Source organism: Equus przewalskii, chromosome 1, assembly GCF_037783145.1.
Source record: "Equus przewalskii isolate Varuska chromosome 1, EquPr2, whole genome shotgun sequence".
Lineage (NCBI taxonomy): Eukaryota > Metazoa > Chordata > Mammalia > Perissodactyla > Equidae > Equus > Equus przewalskii.
Window position 1 is genome coordinate 74,490,119 of NC_091831.1, and position 19,996 is coordinate 74,510,114.

Consider the following 19,996-nt stretch of genomic DNA (forward strand, 5'->3'; position numbering starts at 1 on the left):
AATTTTTTCCAGTGAATACGTATTTTATTATGAAAACAAGTGATAGCTTTTGTAAAAATGAAATATCCATTTAATAAGATGAGATATACCTACATTGTTCTCATATAGAATGCGTGAGTGATATGGATATAAAATGGTCCAAACAGCATGTTCTTCAAGTTGCTGAAGTTCAAGTTGTCAATGCCGGGGAGTGTCTGGTGAGTTCAACACCAGAAATCTTGCTAATTTGACTTTTGGCAAGTCACTTAAATTCTCTAAACTTTAATCTGTCTTTCTGTAACCTCTACCATAAAGGGTTATGATTTTAAAACTGAGATTCTATATGTAGTGTGCTTAACATGGACGCTCACTCAACTAAATTTAAAGTGGAAAAAAAAGGTAAAACAAACGAAATATCCATAATAAAAGAATGGTTAATTGTGATACTACACACAAGATTAAATATACGCAGTCACTAAAAAGCATGTTTAAGGCTCATCAAAATAAAACTGTAGAGAGGGAGAAAATGAATATGGCAAAATAAAAATAATTGGTGATTCCCGTAAAGGGTACAAAAGTGTTCACTGCGCCATTCTTGCACTAAAGGGCTGACATTTCTCAAAATATAAAGTAAGTAAAAAAGAAAAAATCAAAAGTTATGTTTAAAATGTTTTTATGCCTTGGGACAACATTTATAACATTAAGTTTAAAAAGTGGCAATAGAAAATTATTTTTACATCTCAGCTCTTTAAATGGGAGAAAAATATATTAGAAGTCAAATTTCCCTCTGGGTAGTAGGGACATATATAATTTTTAACCATTTTCACTATACTCCTTTGTATTTTCCAAATGTTCAACGAGATTTTATTACTTTAATGATAAATAAATAGATGTAATTTTTTTATTAGTTGTTATATACACTTTTAAATGGTATTCTTACTGCTTTATTGTTTTGGTCCCATTAAAGGATGGTGTAGTTGTTAAGATTCAGTGCTCTCACCACCCCAGCCCGGGTTCGTTTCCCAGTCAGGTGAACCACACTACCTGTCTGTCTGTTGTCATACTGTGGTGGCTGCAAGTTGCTGTGATGCTGAAAGCTATGCCACCAGTATTTCAAATACCAGCAGGGTCACCCATGGTGGACAGGTTTCAGTGGAGCTAAGAGTAAGACTAAGACTAAGACAAAGTAGGAAGACGGACCTTGCCACCCACTTCCAAAAATTGTCCATGAAACTCCTATGAAAAGCAGTGGAGCATCGTCTGATACAGTGCTGGGAGGTGAGAGGACGGCGCAAAAAGACCTGGCAGGGTTCTGGTCTGCTGTAAACAGGATCACTAGGAGGCGGAATTGACTCAACAGTGCTAACAACAACAGAGGAATGTATTTATGAAAGTACATCCATAAGTAGAAACTGGCCTATGTTTTTTTCTCTTCCCAATTTAAATTAAGTAGAATTTACTAAAATTAAATCATATTCTGACTTCTGAAGTTACAGTTTTAATAACTGCTATGCTAATAAAACAACCAATATTTCTAAAAGCTATATTTATTAAATTAGCATATACACAGCAGGCACAACTAGATGGCAATGGCATCAGAGAAGACAGAGTGGAGAAAAACTACAGGGACTATTCAGTCACCACATGGCAAAAGGGCCAGGCCTTGGTTCTTCCATTTTGCCAGTACTTGGCAAAGTGCCCTGCAAAGAAAGGCGCTGCGACAGATGAAATGCCCACCACAGAAAGCTCCCTTATAGTATGTTCCCTGAGTGTTTATCTGATGCTTCAGCCCCGTGAACATCACCCACCATTCAGTGAGACAGGAAGCATCATTATCATTTTCCAGAGGAGGCAACCGAAATCTTTGCTTAAATCACTTGTTCTCACAGCTAAATGACCAGAAAAGAAACCCGTCTGCCAGGTCCCAAGGCCCACACTTTAAATCAGAGCTGTAAACGACCAGATAGTAGAGATTCAACAAAAGAGACCACAGACAATATGTAGACAAATGAGCATGGCTGTGTTCCAATAAAACTTTATTTACAAAAACAGGTGGCAAGCTGGATTTGGCCCTCAGGCCTCAGTTTGCCAACTCCTGCTCTAAGTTACTATTCAGTGTCATCTCCATATGGTATCAGGTCCCTCCATGCAGCAAATTTTAATGAACACCTACCATGTGCCAAGCACTGTTCTAGGCGCTGAGGACATAGCTGTGAACAGAATCAAACAGAGTCCCTGACTTGCTGGAAGTCACCTTCGCGTAGGGAAGACAGATAATAAGTAAAAAAATAAATAGTTACCATATGCAAAATAAAATGTCAGAAAATGAGAAATGCTATCAAGACTGCCTGAATGTTTGCCATAAATTAAACAAGACGGGTTGATAGAATGACATCACTCTTAATAACTACTCTATAGCCAAACATGATCATTGAGGTCCAATGCTTTATTAGTATGAGGTAGGTTGAACACACAAATACTACAACACAAAACAGATTCCCAGGAATTCATGCATACACCCCTGCAGACATAAAATTTCAGTCCTACCTTCCTGTCCTTTATGGTCTCGATCTTCTATTCCAGTTACCTTAACTGACACCCTGCAAGTAACAAAGCCTCACGATATCTAAGGGAAGTTTTCTTCCTGGCAGTGGATCTTAAATTAGTACACATGAGTCCAATTGGTTATTTGGGCCTGAGCCAGACCCACCCTAACTCTTTGTAAATCTGTTAAAACAGTAGCTACAACTTATGGCTCAATTGCTTCCTCCAACAAAAGACAGATGGCTTCAGCAAATTTTAACTTTCTCCGTTGATGAGCATCCCTGCTCCAGAGCAGAGGGGTGTGTGATCAGCATGCGGGTCCAGCAAAGGAACTGGCAGTCACAAGGATGTGGGGGCGAGACGCAGATGTGAAATCTGCAGTGGGGGCTAAAATGAAAAGAAGATAAAGCAGATCACAAGCCTACTAGCTTTTCCTAAGAACATACGGTTTCAGACTTTGAAAGTTCTGAAACCCAGATGGGAATCCACATTTATGATCCAAAGCAATCAGCCAAAGGCAGATAAAAATGGCCAATATTATACTAAAATGTATATTCAAATTATTTGATCAGAAGAAAAGGAAGGATAACACATTAGAGGCCTACTACGTGCCAGATAATATATAAGCATTTTCCCACTTACTAGTAAATATTAACCCCATCTTTCCAGATAAAGAAATAACTATGATGTTAAATCATTTGTCTAGCATCCTATAGAGGTAGTTAAATGGGCTGTGAGAATTTGAATCCAGAATGCAGAGAGGGAGGGAAGAACAAAAACAAAAACATGCGCCTCAGGTTTCTGGGATCTTTGGAACTGGAAGAAGCATGAGGAGATAATCGCCAATTAGTGCTTTTATTTTAAGGAAATGAAAACAGAGAGGCTATTCGCCCAAGGTCATACAAGAAGAATTATTTTCAAAATTAGGTCTAGAACCCAGGGCTTCAGACGTGAAATTTGTTGCTTCCATTCCATTTGGCTTAGCAAATGAATTAACAAATACGCTAAGTGAGGTCTTAGGGAATTTCCTACGATGCAAGAGCTTCTTTAGTGCATGGACTTTGTAATACTAACTTTGGCACAATAGGGACATTCTCATACTTTCTTCCTGGTTCTTGGTTCATCTCAGATAATTGATATCGATAGGACTTTTATTTTTGACCCTGAATACCATTTTAAAGCCATCATATTCTTTCCATTAATTTAAATCCAAAAAAAAAAGTTTCATATACACAAAGTTCTTACATCCTTTATTCTAACTGATTCCTTGATCTTTTCAGTGTAATACAGATCATCCAACATTAAATCCTCCCAGGCAGTATCTTGCTGTTTAGCTCTACAGTATTCTTAGAGACAACGAGCTGGTGGGGTTTTATGTTCAAATCGTTCTTTTAGTACCTCAAACTTACATTCACTCTATGAACAACTCCAATTTGCAGATAAGCTAGTATATATACAAATTATCTCATTAATCACCTGCCAGCTTTACTCATTCTCAAAATGGTCTTAAGATAGTAATTTCCCCTGTTCACCAACATGTAAAATTTAACTGTCAATTAACTAGTCAGTTTAAGCTAAGCAGAGTTTGATTTTCACTGATTTCACAGTGAATTTCCCCAACTGATATGTTGGTTAGATAACCCACAGCCTACTTTGTAAAATGCAGATAACCTTCAGCAAAATGACTATTCTTTCACCATATGGCAAGGTTTTAAATGACTCTCTTACTCTCTTACATGAGTAAGAGATACTCTCTTATATGATTAGCTCGTCAAACTATTGGTAACATGAGGCTCTACCCATAAGAGTAAATTGAGAGTGGTATGAGATCAGTAGGAGATATAAGTTCAGAGCGGATAGTGCATTAGCCTGTTGGGCTGCTGTAACAAAGCACCATGGACTAGGTGGCTTAAACAACAAAAATTTCTTCTTATTCTCTGGAGACTGGTGGTCCAAGATCAAGGTATCAGCAGGTTCAGTTTCTCTTGAGGCCTCTTTCCTTGCCTTGTAGATGGCTGCCTTCCCCCTGTGTCCACCTGTGACCTTTCCTCTGCATATGGCATCCCTTGTCTCTTCCTCTTATAAGGACATGAGTCATATTAGACTAGGGTCCCACCCACATGACCTCATTTAACCTTAATTACCTCTTTAAAAACTCAAATACAGTCACATTATGGGGTTTGGGCTTCAACATCTAAACTTAGGGAGGACACAATTCAGTTCATAACACGGGGTATGAAGACATGGTTTGTATTCAGAATGCTGTATTCAGCAGCAGACACATCTCCTCTGAAGCCACGCCTGCCGAGCCCCAATGAACCTAAAGGAACCTCTGGATTAGAAGAATCCAAACTCTACTTTATAAGGAATTTCATCTAATACTCCTACAAGGAATTTCTTCTTACTTTTTTAAAATAAGAATAGTTGAGATTTCACACCCTTCAGGAGGTGTCAAGCCCCAGCAGAAGTAAGACACGCAGTCATCTTCACAACAGTAAGAACTGGCTCTAGTGCATAGGTTCTTCTTTCAGAGTAAGGGTGGAGTACAAGGTATGCATCAGAGAAAATTCTGGTCATCATTTTCCCTACAATGTTAATGTGTCAGGTAAATGTCATATCATCTCTATGTTTTCACCAGTGTTCCTTTGTCTTTACTGTTTTCTTTTTAGCTTTATTGTTGCTGTTTTGATTTGCTTTTCCTACATTGAAGATTGACTTACATAAATATTCAGCATAATATTTATGTTTTGTGGTAGAATCTGAAGGCTATACCATGTGACAGTTAAGAAAGAGACTGAGTGGAGCAGGTAAACAATCAAATTAACAGATAAAAAAGAAATGCCTTAAGTTAAGGTATAACTAAGTTAACTACTGACCTAATTTTAAGGGGATATGGTATTGTTTTAGTATAACTGAGGTTCAATTTGTGGGCTCAGGAATGCATACATATTTTCCTACTGACATTAGTGATAATTAGTTTTTGACCTATGGAAATCTGCCCTATGAGTGTGCTTTAAGGAATAAATTATTCTCAAAAGGCAGGGAAGAGGCTACAGGGCAAATAAAAACTATAATTTGTCATTAGCTGGTATTTGGGATTCAAATTCTGATTTTTTTTTTTTAATTGGTGAGCTGGGCTAGATCATGTATGAACCTAATGATTTCCTTCTGTTTCTCCAGAGACCTAGAGAAAAAGCTGCTGGTTGGGCTTCCTGGCTTCTGTTCTCTAGGCTGATATCCAAATTTCAGCCCTTGAGATTTTACCATTCTGATGATGCAAAAGAGAAAGGAGAAATAAACCCAACCCAAAAGCTCACCAAGGCAAAGGTCCTTTCTCCTGTGGCCTGGAGCAGGTTAAGCCATTTGATGAATGATTCTTCCCTTCCCTGAGGTGGTCTCGGACTGACCCTATGGAGGAAGGGCAGTGGGAGATGCTGTGGGAGAGAATATGCCCCCGACTCCTACCCCCTTATCAAAACTGCAGAAGGGGAGAAGAGATTTCAACTGAGATAAATCACCCTGAAAAGGGCTGTTGCATCAATGAGAATTCCTGTTGGGAAATCTTACGAAAAGAATTCCCTTGTGTAGTGTATGTTGGAACATGGAGGGGAGACCTCCCATCTGAGATAGGATTCCAGAGAAGGAGGCAGTGGGAGGCACCAAGGTAACACGCAGGATATAAGGCAACCAAATATTAGGGAGTTGATGAAGATGGAGAAATACAAAGAAAAGAAATTTAGGACTATGGGAAACAAAAAGCTATTCATTTTGCCTGGAGGGCTCTCCCATAACCACAAGGCACCTTGCTCATCCAACAAAGGTTATTACTCTTACTTGTATCCATGCCCATTTTTTCTCTGCTGTAAAATGAAAAAGTCTTCTGATTTCACCACTTTTGCTCGAGATCACACGCCCCTTTCACCCTATCAGGATCTCCACCCTAGTAACTGTGGTCTCTCAGACCTTTATCATCAATTTTTCCCTCCCTACTAGATTATTCCCAAAAGTGTCACAGATCTGCTCATGAATCTTTTATTTCTTCTTTAAGACTCTCAAGCCCATAGAAGTGGGTGGCGGATTAATTATAACCTTTCGTTCATGACACACTCTCATCATGACCTGCTTTTACTTAGTTAGCTGGTCCTTTTTTAATACTGTAATAAGCATCTGTTAACCCACCACCCAAAGGAAAAACTAGACCTTTAACAATAGCCTACATCTAACCATATTATGCTGACCTTCCCATCCCCCCCCCTCCACCTGAGGAAATCATCCCTCTAAATCCTAAACTCAGCATTCTCTTACCTTCCTTTAAACATATTTTTAAAATATATGTTTAAATTTTTGGTTGTTTATAACTTTTATAAAAATGGTAAAATAATATATCATTCTTATATTCATTTTCTATTGCTGTTGTCACAAATTTGGTGGCTTAAAACAAATTTATTCTCTTACACTTCTGAAGGCCAGAAGTCCGAAATGGATTTTACTGGGCTACAATCAAAATATCCACAGGGCTGTGTTTCTTCTGGATGCTCTGGACTCTGGGGAGAGAATCTGTTTCCTGCCGTTTCCAGCTTCTAGAATTTTCCTACCTTCCCTGACTCCTGGCCCTTTATTCTATTTTCAGAGCCAGCATCTTCAAATCTCACTCTCAATCCCTCTCTCTCTCTGCTCCCCCAACCCAACTCTTGCCTCCCTCTTGAAAGGACCCTTGTGATTACATTGGGCTCACCCAGACAATCCAGGATAATCTTCCCATCTCAAGATCTTTATCTTAGTCACACCTGCAAAATCCATTTTGCCATGTAAGGTAATCTATTCACAGGTTTTGGAGAGTAAGACATGGACATCTTTTGGGGGCAATATTTTTTGCCCAGCATAGCTATCTTTTGGCACTTTCTTCTTTCCTTTAAATATCCATATTGTCAGCTACCACTGTAGTTCCTAGTTTATTCAGCCACTCTCCTGGGAGTGTGCATTTGATGGTTGCCTGGCTTTGGCTACTGTGAGCAGTGCTCCTATGAACATTGTTGTACATGTCTCCTGCTTAGAGGTACACAAATGTCATTGAGAAACTGGAATCGAATTTCTGGGCCATGGGTATGTGAATATTCAGCTTTCAGAGATACTGTCAAATTGTTGTTTAAAGTGAGGGCACCGATTTGCACTCCTAAGAGCAATGTAAAAGAGGTCTATTGGAGAACCAAGACTTAGTACTGTCAGACCTTTTTAGAATTTTGCCAATAGAAAGGATGTAAAATAGCATCCAATTATGGATTTGCATTTCCCTGATCATTAATAATAAAAAATATTTCCTCAAATGTTTATTGTCTATCTGAATTTCTTCTGAGATGACTATTCGCGCTTTTCATCTGTTTTCTTATTGATTTAAGAAGTTCTGTATATTTTCCTAACAGTGACATTTAAGACATTTGAGACCGCATTAGACATTGAAGACCTCAGTCCATTTGGGTTTGGCTATCGTAGATGGTGTGAGGAAGTGATCCAATCTCAACTTTTCCATACAGATCACCATTTTTTACAGTCCTCGCTTCCCTAGCACTCTGACATGCCACCTCATCATATTCTAAAGTGCCATACATGTGCTGGTGTTTTTCTGGCATCTCTACTTTATCCTATTAGTCAATTTGTCTATCCTTACACTAATACTACTCTGTCTTAATGTTTACAGCTTCAAAATAAATCCTGATTTATTTATCCTTCAAAATAAATCTAGTAGAACATATACCCCATCCTTGCCCTTCTTCAGCAGAAGTAACCTAGATATTTTAGCCTTTTACTCTTCCTTATACATTTTAGAATCATCATTTCAAGCCCCATGAAAAACTTGTTGGGACTTTGATGGGCAAAGCATGATCTGTAGAATGAATCTATAGATTAATTTTGGAAGAATTAATATCTTAAGGCTGCTGTCTTCTCCACGAACATAATACGCCTCTCATTTATTTAGTAATAAATCTCTTTCTTAAAACCACTTTATTAAGATATGATGGACATAGAAAAGGCTCTACATACTTAATGTATACAACTTGATGAGTTTAGAGATAAGTATACACCCATGAAATCACTGCCACATCTATGCCATAAACGTTACCAACTATCTCCAAAAGTTTCTTCTTGCCCTCTTATTCTTTATTATTATTTTTATTTTTTTTGGTGATAAGAACCCAACATAAGATCTACCCTCTTAGAAAATGTTTAGGCATATAATACAGGCCTATAGTTAACTAAAGGCAGAAAATCTCTGACTTACTCATCCTGCATAACTGAAAGTTTGTACCATGTGACTAATACCTCCCTATTTCTCCCTCTCCCTAGGCCCTAGTAGCCAACATTCCAATCTCTGCTTCTATGGGTTTGACTATTTTAGATCCACTATATAAGTGATATAATGTAGTATTTGTCCTTCTGTGTCTGCCTTATTTCACCTAGCATGATGTCCAAGCTCATACTTGTCGTATATGGCAGAATTTGTTTTTCTGAAGGCTGAGTAATATTCCATTGAATGTATGTTTCACATTTTCTTTACATCATTCATCTGTTCCCATACACTTGGGTTGTTTCCATATCTTGGCTATTGTAAATAATGCCTCAATGAACATGAAAATGCAGAGATCTCTTTGAGATCCTAATTTCAATTCCTTTGGATATATACTCAGAAGTGGAATTGCTAGATCATATGGTAGTTCTTTTTTTAACTTTGGGGGGAACCCTCATACTGTTTTTCATAGTGGCTATATCAATTTATGTTGTCACTGACAGTGTACAAGGGTCTCTTTTTCTCCACACCCTAGTCAACATTTGTCATCTTTAATTTTTTTGATCATAGCCACCCTAACAGGTATGAGGTGATATCTCATTGTGGTTTTGATTTGCATTTCCCTGGTGATAAGTGGTGTTAAGCACCTTTTCATATAATTATTGACCATTTGTATGCCTTCTTTAGAGAAATGTCTATTCAATTCTTTTGACTATTTTTTAAATGGATTATTTGGGGTTTTTTGCTATTGAGCTGCAGGAGTTCCTTATATATTTTGAATTTTATCCTTATTAGATATATGGTTTGCAAATATTTTCTTCCATTCTGTAGGTTACCTTTTTGTTGTGTTGATTATCTCCTTTGCTGTGCAGAAGCTTTTTAATTTGATGTAGTCCCACTTGTCCATTTTTGCTTTTGCTGACTACGTTTTTGCTGTCATGTCCAAAAAAATCATTGCCAAGGCCAACGTCAAGAAGCTTTTCTCATTTTCTTCTTAAAGCTTTATGGTTTCAGGTCTTACAGTTAAGTCTTTAATCCATTTTGAGTTGATTTTTGTGTATGGCATAAAATCATTTTGTGTTTGATCATTAAAACATTTTGTTTATGGTCCAAATTTGGATAAGTGTGTTTCATTCTTTGCATGTGAATATCCAGTTTTCCCAGCACCAGTTATTGAAGAGACTATCCTTTCCCTATTATATATTCTTAGTATCTTTGTCAAAGATCAGTTGACGATATTTGATAAATCTCTTAATAAAGTTAATAATCTCTCAGTAAAGTTTAATGATTTTCTCTGTAAAGGTATTGTATACCTTCTGTTAGAGTGATAACTAATTACTGAAAGTACCTGATGTTTCTGTATACGATATCTTCTCTTTAGTTCAGTTTTGTAGGTTTACTGCTAGTATACAAATGCTACCTTCATAACTACTGCAATTATTCCTAGATTCCTGTAGATTCTTTAGGGTTTTCTCTGCAAATAATTATATTATCTGCAAATAATAATAGATTTGTTTCCTTTATTTCAATTCTTATCATTTCCAATTTCTTTTTCTTGTCATATTACAACTTTGAATAATAATTTAGGACAACAGAATTTTTAGTACAAGAATGGTTGCTAAAGTACTAAAAGATTTTATAAATGCTCTATATTTAAATTCTTCTTACATCTGGCCTGTCTTTATATCTGTGCCATGGTTGATTTGGAGTGTTTTACCATCTTCATAATTTCTTTTTATTGCTATAGAAACAGTCAACTCAGACATATATACATTAGCTATTAAAGCAGTTAAAAGAACCATGTGGTAACGTGGGTGGAAAAAATATATATATAAAACCTTAGTCCCAAACTTGACATAGAATAACCTCTGGCTTTGGTAAGATGGACTAGACTATGGGCAAGTCAGGAGAGCTCTTTTCAGGTTCTTGTTATAGGGCAGGTATCACAGATTGATTGGCTATCAGACCTCTGCAGGTAAAAGTTAGAATGTCAACTATGTAATAGGCAACATGGCTTGTGATAAAAATGATTCCTAACTAATTAACTGCATATGGACTGGGAGAATTATATATACATCTAAAAAGATTCCTAATGAAGAAGAATGCCTGAGGCTGCCCTGCTGGCAAGCCCAAGTTCCTGTTCTCTAGTCCTAGGAGTGGACTGGCACCAAGGATAGCCTTTGACAGTCTTGAGTTTGAAGGTTCAGTTGAACCTAAAAAGCCCCCTTGGTCAGAGTATTTGTTTTCTGTTGCTGTGGAACAAATAATGAAAACCCTAGCAGTTTAAAATAATACCTATTTATTGTCTTACAGTTCTACAGGTCAGAAGTCTGGGTACGGCATGACTGGGTTCTCTGCTGACAGTGTCATGAGGATGAAATCAAGATATTGCCAGCTATCAACCAGGGGCAGTTCTCAGGTCCTAGAAATGGCCTGCAGATCCCTGACACGTGGCTCTCTCCACACCACAGCAGTTTTCTCCTTCAAGCCCAGTAGAAGAGTTTGTCTCACACTTTGGATCTCTCTGACTTCAGGATGGGCCCAATCCCTTTTAAAGCCTCAACTGATTAAGTCAGGCCCATGTGGATAATATCCATTTGATTAACTCAGAGTCACCTGGTTAGTAACCTAATCATGAGGTGTAACCTAATCATGAACCACCATATTTCCAGGTTCTGCCCACACTCTAGAGGAGAGGGTTATACGAGGCATGTACAACAGGGCATGGGACTCCTAGAGGCCATCTTAGAATTGTGCCTACAAGAGTGGGCATTACAACCTCATTTCCTGGGCTCTCCCCAATCCTGATTCTGAATGTTTATCAGTCTAATGGTGAGAAGAAATAAGGAAGAATTCACAGAAAAGCTTACCAGGGACTGCTTTTGTGCTTGCCCAGCATAATTCCTTTGTTTACATTACAACCAGAGGGATCTTATAAAGATGAAGATTCAATTAATCTGTTTGTTTTACCTAGAGATACCCTGAGGAGATAAAAAGCCAAATAGAAGGGAGAACCCTAAAAGAGGATCTGCCACATAGACAAAATAACTTCTAAATTCTGAACACTCCACATCTGTACTATGGATCAATAATGCTCTTGATCTTGACCATGTAAGTCCTGGTTCTTCGGTGAGAGTTGCGTGGATAAAGGAGTCATCCTCTTCTACCAGAGGACAGTGTATCTCAGCAATTTATTCTTTGTCCAGTTAACATCCAGGCTTAAAGGTCAGGCCTGTGGTCAACGGGCATACTGCAGTCCCTATTTGGGGAAGAGATCTGTAGCTTTTTAGAAAAGTGATGCCTGCATCTCTATGGAATAACCCTGTCCTCACCTGGAAGTAACCGGATGGCCATATTGCCAATGGATTTAACTGGATGACCTCATCAGTCTTTCAAAGACTTTTATGATTTTCTTTTTTGATATTATTTGGAAACAACTTATATTGGTCAAGATATTGTTTCATTTGTGTAAACTGTACAAAAGGCAAAGACATCAAAATATGCCTAGCCATGTTGTCTACCAAGTTAACCAAATAGGGAACTACGTTGTGTGTGTATGTGTGCATATATATGTATATCTTTCATATATAGAAATTTTTCCATCCAACTTACCACACAGTTCTTTTGATTGCTTTAATAGCCAGTATACGTATGAGTGAGCTGACTATCAGTCTGTAGTAATATGGCTGTCTCTGTAGCAATACGAAGGAATTATGAAGATGGTAAAAAATACCAAATCAAACGTGGTACAGACATAAAGACAAGTTAGGTGTAAGAATAATTTGAAAATAGAACAATTATGAAACCTTTTTAGTACTTTAGCAACCACAGTATATTCCAGTGCCAAAGGAATATTGGTTCCCAAATAATGGTTTTTCAAACTTGCTCCTTTGAGCCCCAGATATCTCAAGGGCTCTCTCTCCATGGTGATGGGTAAGTTAAGGAGCTCATCCCCGGCCTCCCATTACAATTATACGCAGAGCAGTTCCATTGAGTTTCCTATTTTTTAGGAAGCTACATAAAGTTAACTTGGAGCAAAAGGGAAATTTCATTCCCAAAAAGAACTTAAAAGTCACAGATACGATTACACTCTGAAGCCTTTCTATGTCAGCCTAATTATGACTGACCCCTACAAAGCTCATAGTTAACAATCACGGCTACATAAAGCTTATACCCTGTCTTAGAGACGAAAAGGATACTTTCCCAACACCTCCAACAAAAACCCACTATGGACCACAAAATTTTCGGACAATTCATCAGACTACAGTATTATCTCTACAAGAGAGACATCACTATAAGCATAAAGTCATTTTCTAACTTTAAAAATTAGGTGAACTATAAAGTCTAAAAACAAAGATGTTTCTATGACTGTGCCACTCAGACTCACCTCGGAACCTCTCACCGCAGTGGCGACTGCTCTGCGCGGCAGCACTATATCATTAGCATTGTTATGTGCTTAAACAGCACGAGGACATTCCAAACTGTTTATCATCTAACATCATTTTGTGAGTCCATGTGGTATAAATTGAACAAACATAACTCATATATTTCAAGATTTTTAACTTCCAAAGAAGGAAAGCATAGTATGCAAGCACTTTTAAAGAACAACCAATGAAAAAAATAAATCTCAGGTCGTATCCATAGTATTGGCCAGCAGAGACAGATAACACAGAAAAAGTCCCTCTCCCACCTTCCCCCTGATAAGCTGAGGCTTCTAAAGACAATATCAGAGAAAGAAAGAGAGGTGATGGAGGGTTAGACTGCCAGTTTCACCACCCAGAGATACAGGTGTGCAAAATAGATATTAAGTTATTAAAATGCAAAATTCCTACTATTTCTGCAAATCTGTATTTGGGAAATGATGGTAACACATTCAAAAGCTTGTTGAATGAATGAATATAGAACTTAATGTAAATAATGAGCTGACTAACTGTTTGAAGATCGGTGACAAGTTTATAGAATATTAAAAGTATTGACTGAGGTGTATCTTAGAATCCAAGACTATATATTTTCAAATAGTAGGATGTATTCAAAAGCCTTTCTGAAAAAAATGTGTTAGCTCATTTTGAAATCAGATATTTCTATAATATTTTATTAAACACTGCCTTGTTTACATGCTCTAGAGAAACACTATCCAACAGAACTTTCTGTGCTGATGTGAACATTCTATCCTGGGCTGTCCAACAGGGGCACCGCCAGCCATAGATGGGTATGGAGCACTTGAAATGTAGCAAATGCCACTAAGAAACAGAATTTTTAACTTCACTTAATTTAAACTACCGTAAATTCAAATAAACTCATGTGACCTGTGGCCACCTTACTGGGAGTACAGCTCTGAGGAATAAATGCCTTCTTATTTGCTTCAAAAAGGGCTTTCCTCTTTCTTTTACAACCCTGCTCAAGGTCATCTCAAAGCCCCACAGGCAGAGGTATTTGCTCTTTGCATGTGCTTCCATAGAACTTTCTGAATTTCTTTATTTTAGAATTATTCACTGAACAGAAATTATGCAAGTGTTGACTTCCCTGGTATATGTAATCTAGTAAAGATGGGACAATGTTTCATGCATCTTTGTTGTCTTAGCATCCAGCAGAGGGCCTGATACATGGTAGGTTCTTATTACATTGCTATGAAACAAATGAACAGAAAGAAGCTATAAGCAGCTGATGAAACAAGGAAGTTCTAAATGAAAATTTAACATTTGTGGAAAACTATCCTTCTGCCTGCCATTTATTCTCTTATTCACACTGATAAAAGCCATTCCTTGCCTTATCAAAATCCTAGTTAAGTAGTATAGATAGAGTTTCTGCTAAAGTAATTTCAAGGGTGTCTGATCAAATAAGCCATATGGCACTCTTGCGATTTACAGCTGCCACTCACCGGCTCCCTTTCAGACAAAGATGGCTGGTTATGAAGCAGTGGAGCAAATAGCGTCATCGTGCCGCAAATCTGAAAACAACACAAAATGCAGTACACTTACCATCACCAACATCGAAGTCCTTGAAAGCAAGCTCTGAACCCGAATCATCAAGAAGAATTTCGCCATTCAGTGTGAACATCATGGTATGTTCCGTCATGTCAACCATACACCCCACAACATCGCCTGCTTGCCAAGAGCGCCCATAGTGCTCATTGCCCTGGTGCCACCGTTGAGCCTAGGAACAGAAGAATCGTTTGTCACAGAGAAAGCCAAGACAACAGCACCCACCCTCCACTACTGGCATGGCTCACAGCAGCCCCTTCCATTAACGCAGCAGGAGGAAGAACTCTGGCCAGCACATCAGTCTACTGCAATACCCTAAGCAAGACAGAGGTGTCTGGGAATTCTCAATCCCTAATATTAACACTGTATGCTACTGAATCTTGAGAAAAACCCAAATGCTATGTAATGATTTGGAATCTGTTATTTTAAAAATCTAAGCCCACATACTTTCTATTAAAAGAAAAACTATATGTCTTTAGAAATTTATTTTTCTCACTATAATGAATGCTCCCCAGGATATGGCTTGTTTTCCTCTCCTCCTCAAAATATAAAGAATTTGGAGCAGAGAATCAAGCTGGGAATTTATCTTTGAAAATGACATTCTAATTTTCATTTATTTCAAAATATAATTCCATACCTTGGAACCAATGGCACTGATACCTTAACAAAGTAGAAACCTAGAAACACTTCACTATATCCTAAAACCTAAAAAGCTTCAAATCAAACTTAAAAATATTCTTAAGATATTTGCTGAAATAATAAGCCAAAAATTAAATATAGATGCCAAAACTGTTTGATATACATAGGTGAAATCTCATATTATAAATACATTTCAAACATAGTTTTTGTATATGTGATTTCAAATCCATAAGTATATTCCACTTATTTATAGGTACAAAATTAATTACATTAATTATTGTGTCAGATAAATCTTTTAACTTTCTCTTCATTGTGGACAAATATAACAGAATATAGTCAGAATGCAAAACAATTGATATGAAATAATAAGACTTTTCTCAAGTATAAAACATTGTACTTTTTAAAAAGTTCTTTAACTACATTAGGTATGAAAAAGCGTTAAATTTTTTCATCTGAAGTAAAAAACAGGATTCAGGAAATAGGATATTTCAAAATAAAGTACATCAGTTGTCCTAGTAGACACAATACTAATTTCTAGCCTAGAAATGCTTTCCCATACATGCATACTTGAGTACCCAAATGTCAAATCTGCTCATGATTGCTTAATTATTCTAATTTTCTTTTTTTTAATTAAAAACTAACTTTTCCCAGGGCTGGCCTGGTGGCATAGTGGTTAAGTTTGTGTGCTCCACTTCAGCAGCCCAGGTTTTGTAGGTTCAGATCCCGGGTGTGGACCTGTGCACCACTCCTCAAGCCACACTGTGGTGGCATCCCACACAGAAAATAGAGGAAGATTGGTGCAGATGTTAGCTCAGAGCCAATCTTCCTTACCAAAACAAAAACAGAAACCTTTTTCCCTTATATGAAAAGGAACACAAATTCACTGAAGAAAATCAGAGAATAAAAGTAAGATAAAAGAATAAAATATCTATAATTTTATCAGCTCCAAATAACTATTATTGTTCTATTGTGGCTATTGCATATACACGTATTTTTTTATTTTTAATTTTCAAACATTTTATACAGATAAAATAATCTTTAAAGATTTATATTGCGCATAAATAAATAATAAAATAAGCACCTGACCAGCTTCCACCCAGCTTAAGAAATAAAAATTATTAATGATGTTGAAAATGAAAACTTTTTTGTGATTATAAACAACAATGCCTTAAGCATTCTTGTGGCTATTAATTATTACTTTTTGTGTACCTGTCAATAATTATTGTATACCTATCATTAATTATTGCTTGAGGATAAATTCCTTCTACAAAATTGTGGTGTCCAACTGTATGCATTTTTAATTAGTGTTATGTATTTTTAACACTTTCGATAGACAAGGATGATGTATTTTTTTGATAACGATCGAGAAGCAATGTTTTATATCTCGAATCTCACTGTATTCAAGGGGTAGGAGAAAATATTTTGAAACTACAAGGATGAAAATTTTCCTAAGAAACTATTTTCCCAAGTCTGTGCTCTAGAAAGTACCAATATTACTGTACTACCAAAAGGAAGACCTGGGAGATCCAGCCATGGCTGTGTGGGAGCAGACAGCATGTAGATGCCCGGTACACAGCAGCCTACAAAACCAGAAGCCTACAGACTTCAGTGTCTGGTGCACAGCAAAGTCCACTCACCTTGAAGCCATCAAAAGCAAAGGCACACTCATCTGAGCCAAGCTCCTGATCGGGCTGACAGCCTGGCCTGCTCCAGCCAACTCTCATGTCTCCAGCAGTGACAGCCTCGAACTCGAAATACCACCTTCCCGCCTTCACAGCATAGGTTTTCTCAGCGCGGAAGATGCGGAACCTTTCTCCTGTGCCGCTACACACTTCAGCTCTGGCAGCTGTGGATTTAAAGAGATTCTGGTGACCATTGGAGGGGAAATTGAAAGAAGAGGGAGGAGAGCACATCATTTTAATAATTAAACCTACAGTGATAATGATAATGAAACATTCTATTCTTATCTTGGATCGCACTTCACAAACTGTTTTCATATATGTATGTGATCAGCCACTGTCAGATGAAACCAGCATGGTGAAGTGGAAAGCACAAGGGCTTTCAGGGGAGAGGCTGGTTGTAACCCTCATTAACTCTTAAGGGTAGAGGATGCTTCCTCCACTAGTCCCTTTTCAGGAGGAACTCTCTTTCTATAGAAAAAACCTACCAGCCAGTGGAAGTGGAAGTGAGATGAACTTGAGGGCATGATTGGAAAAAACACAATAGAAGAGAGTTAAACTGCTCTGTATAAGAAATGAATAGACATTTATGGGTGAGAGAGAAGGAAGAAGCAGCCAGGAAGAAGGGGGGTGAGAGAGAGAGAGAGAGCTCGCGAGGGAGAGAGAGAGAGAGCAAGAGCGCAACAAGAGAAAGCTATAAATAGCAGAGAACAGCAACCATTGACAAATTTCCCAGACCAGATGGCCAAGGGCAAAACTCTTCCACTATCCCACATCTTCATTGTTAACATGCCACACACACAAATGTTGCGTTTAAGAGGTCTGGGGAAAAAATAAAAGGATAAGTCTAACATCAGGATCAGTGTGGTGCAAAGAGAAAAAATAATCTGTAAGAAATGAGATGCACATGAGATTATGAGTGCCAGGAATTCAAAACCTCAGACAAGGGAACCTGGAGTGGAGGACCATGAGAATGTAGGCCCCTAAGAAACCACAGGCCACAAGGACAGGGTCAACTGAATTGACATCTTAAAGGATACGGTCAGTTCAGCTAAGATCTAAGTTAGCTACAGAGGAGGAAATTTAAGTGACTTGACCACAGTCACAGAACTAACAAATGGCAGAATTTGGGATCTGCCTAATTCTACAGCCTGTGTTCTTTCCTCTCTGCCTCTAGTAGCCGGCACAGAGTTAGCAGGTACCGGTTAAATGCTTAGTTCTCATCTGTTCTCCTTTTAAGAGTTGGGAAAGATCTTGTAAACAATAAAAGTTTAATAACAGTTTAACCACGGATTTGATAGGACCAAATAAGAACTATAAAAATAATCTAGATAAGCTCTAACGGTGCCAATAAACACATAGCTGGGTCATCTATATCAATTTAAGATTAGATTGAAGTAAGAAAAATGGACTAAGACGTTTCTGGTGATCACAGGGCATACAGCTGAACCGCATCTGCTGATGAATCTCTCAAAAGCTGGGGTAAGTTTCTGGATAAGCAACACTCTGTTTTTCCACCTTTTCCTCACATCCGCACACACGTGCACACCTAACAGTCTAGTCTGCTCGGAGCAACTCTCACATTTCTAGCAGTGACAGCTGCAAATTCAAAATGCCACTTCCGTGTGTGCTCACGTGTGCACACACACATGCACACTCACATCATCAATACATTCAAACATCTTACTGCAAAATAAATGCATAATACGGTTTAAAGTAAGACTTTTATTATACTGTGTGGAGCACAGAGCATGGACAGAATTTCCTGAGAGAAGTTTGCTTTTGATACATCCAAGCTAGGGGTGAAAAGGGGCCTGAACGAGAGAGGAAAACATCTCTAGGGAGAAGGGTAAAAAAGCCTCATGTCTTTAGTTAGGACTGAATGATTTTTGAAAGACAGGATAATAAAACACTTTTTGAGAAGAAAAATCAGATTTTATGACACAGGCATTACCGCTATTAAGAAAATAGTTCTAAATGCTGCAATACTGAAAAAATAAGAAAAGTCAAATTTTCAGAGTTAGCATTTCCTCAAGAAACAGCATAAGTGATCCATTCCTTGCTTAAATCATGGTTGTAATCTTCCCCAAACTAATCTAAAAGATACAGAATAGGAGCTACAACAACACAAATATTTGGAGATTACTTTCCAGGAAAGGAAAAAGCTCTCATGTAGTTATCCTTATTTTTATTTACATCAACCTTTACAAATAAAATCCTGCATTATATTCTAGTCTGCACTAATACATTCAACTCCCAATTTTCTAAGTATTGAACAGGTTTTTAGAATACTAAACTACTGAAAACCTCACAGGTTCATTTTCCCTTTTTATGTTTCCAGGACATCAGACACCACTTATATGCACAGTGCGCTCAGGGATTGCAAACAAATTTTAATATTAGCTTAAATCAAATATGCTGGGAGGCAAATTTGGTACAAAAATATAACAGATAATTTCCTTAAAAGTCCGTTACAAATTTCTCTTGGCATTAAGATTTACCACTAATCCTCTCCAATCATATAGGTGATAAAAATAGGGAGGGACTATATAAAACACGTGTGGCAATAAAAGGTAATGATGCAGGGGCCGGCCTAGTAGCGCAGCGGTTAAGTGCGCAGGGCCCACTTTGGCGGCCTGGGGTTCGCTGGTTCAGAACCCAGGTGCAGACCTACACACCACTGGTCAAGCCGCACTGTGGCAGGAATCCCACATATAAAGTAGAGGAAGATGGACACAGATATTAGCTCAGGGCCACTCTTCCTCAGCAAAAAAGAGGAGGACTGGTGGCAGATGTTAGCTCAGGGCTAATCTTCCCAAGAAAAGAAAAGAAAGGGAAGAAATGGAAGGAAGCAGGGAGGGAGGGAAGGAAGGGTAGGCAGGAGGGAGGGA

At 37.9% G+C, this 19,996-nt stretch overlaps 1 protein-coding gene across 1 annotated transcript in view; it reads right to left on the reverse strand.

The window, feature by feature from the left end:
* The window catches only part of RYR2 (ryanodine receptor 2), a 689,571-nt gene that overhangs the window by 223,730 nt on the left and 445,845 nt on the right, over nt 1-19,996 (reverse strand). Inside the window, exons 28-29 of the mRNA XM_070568189.1 lie at nt 17,064-17,272; nt 14,785-14,959 (exon numbers count right to left, since the gene is read on the reverse strand). Of these exons, the coding sequence (XP_070424290.1) occupies nt 14,785-14,959; nt 17,064-17,272 (384 nt within the window). The remainder of the gene's footprint in view (nt 1-14,784; nt 14,960-17,063; nt 17,273-19,996) is intronic.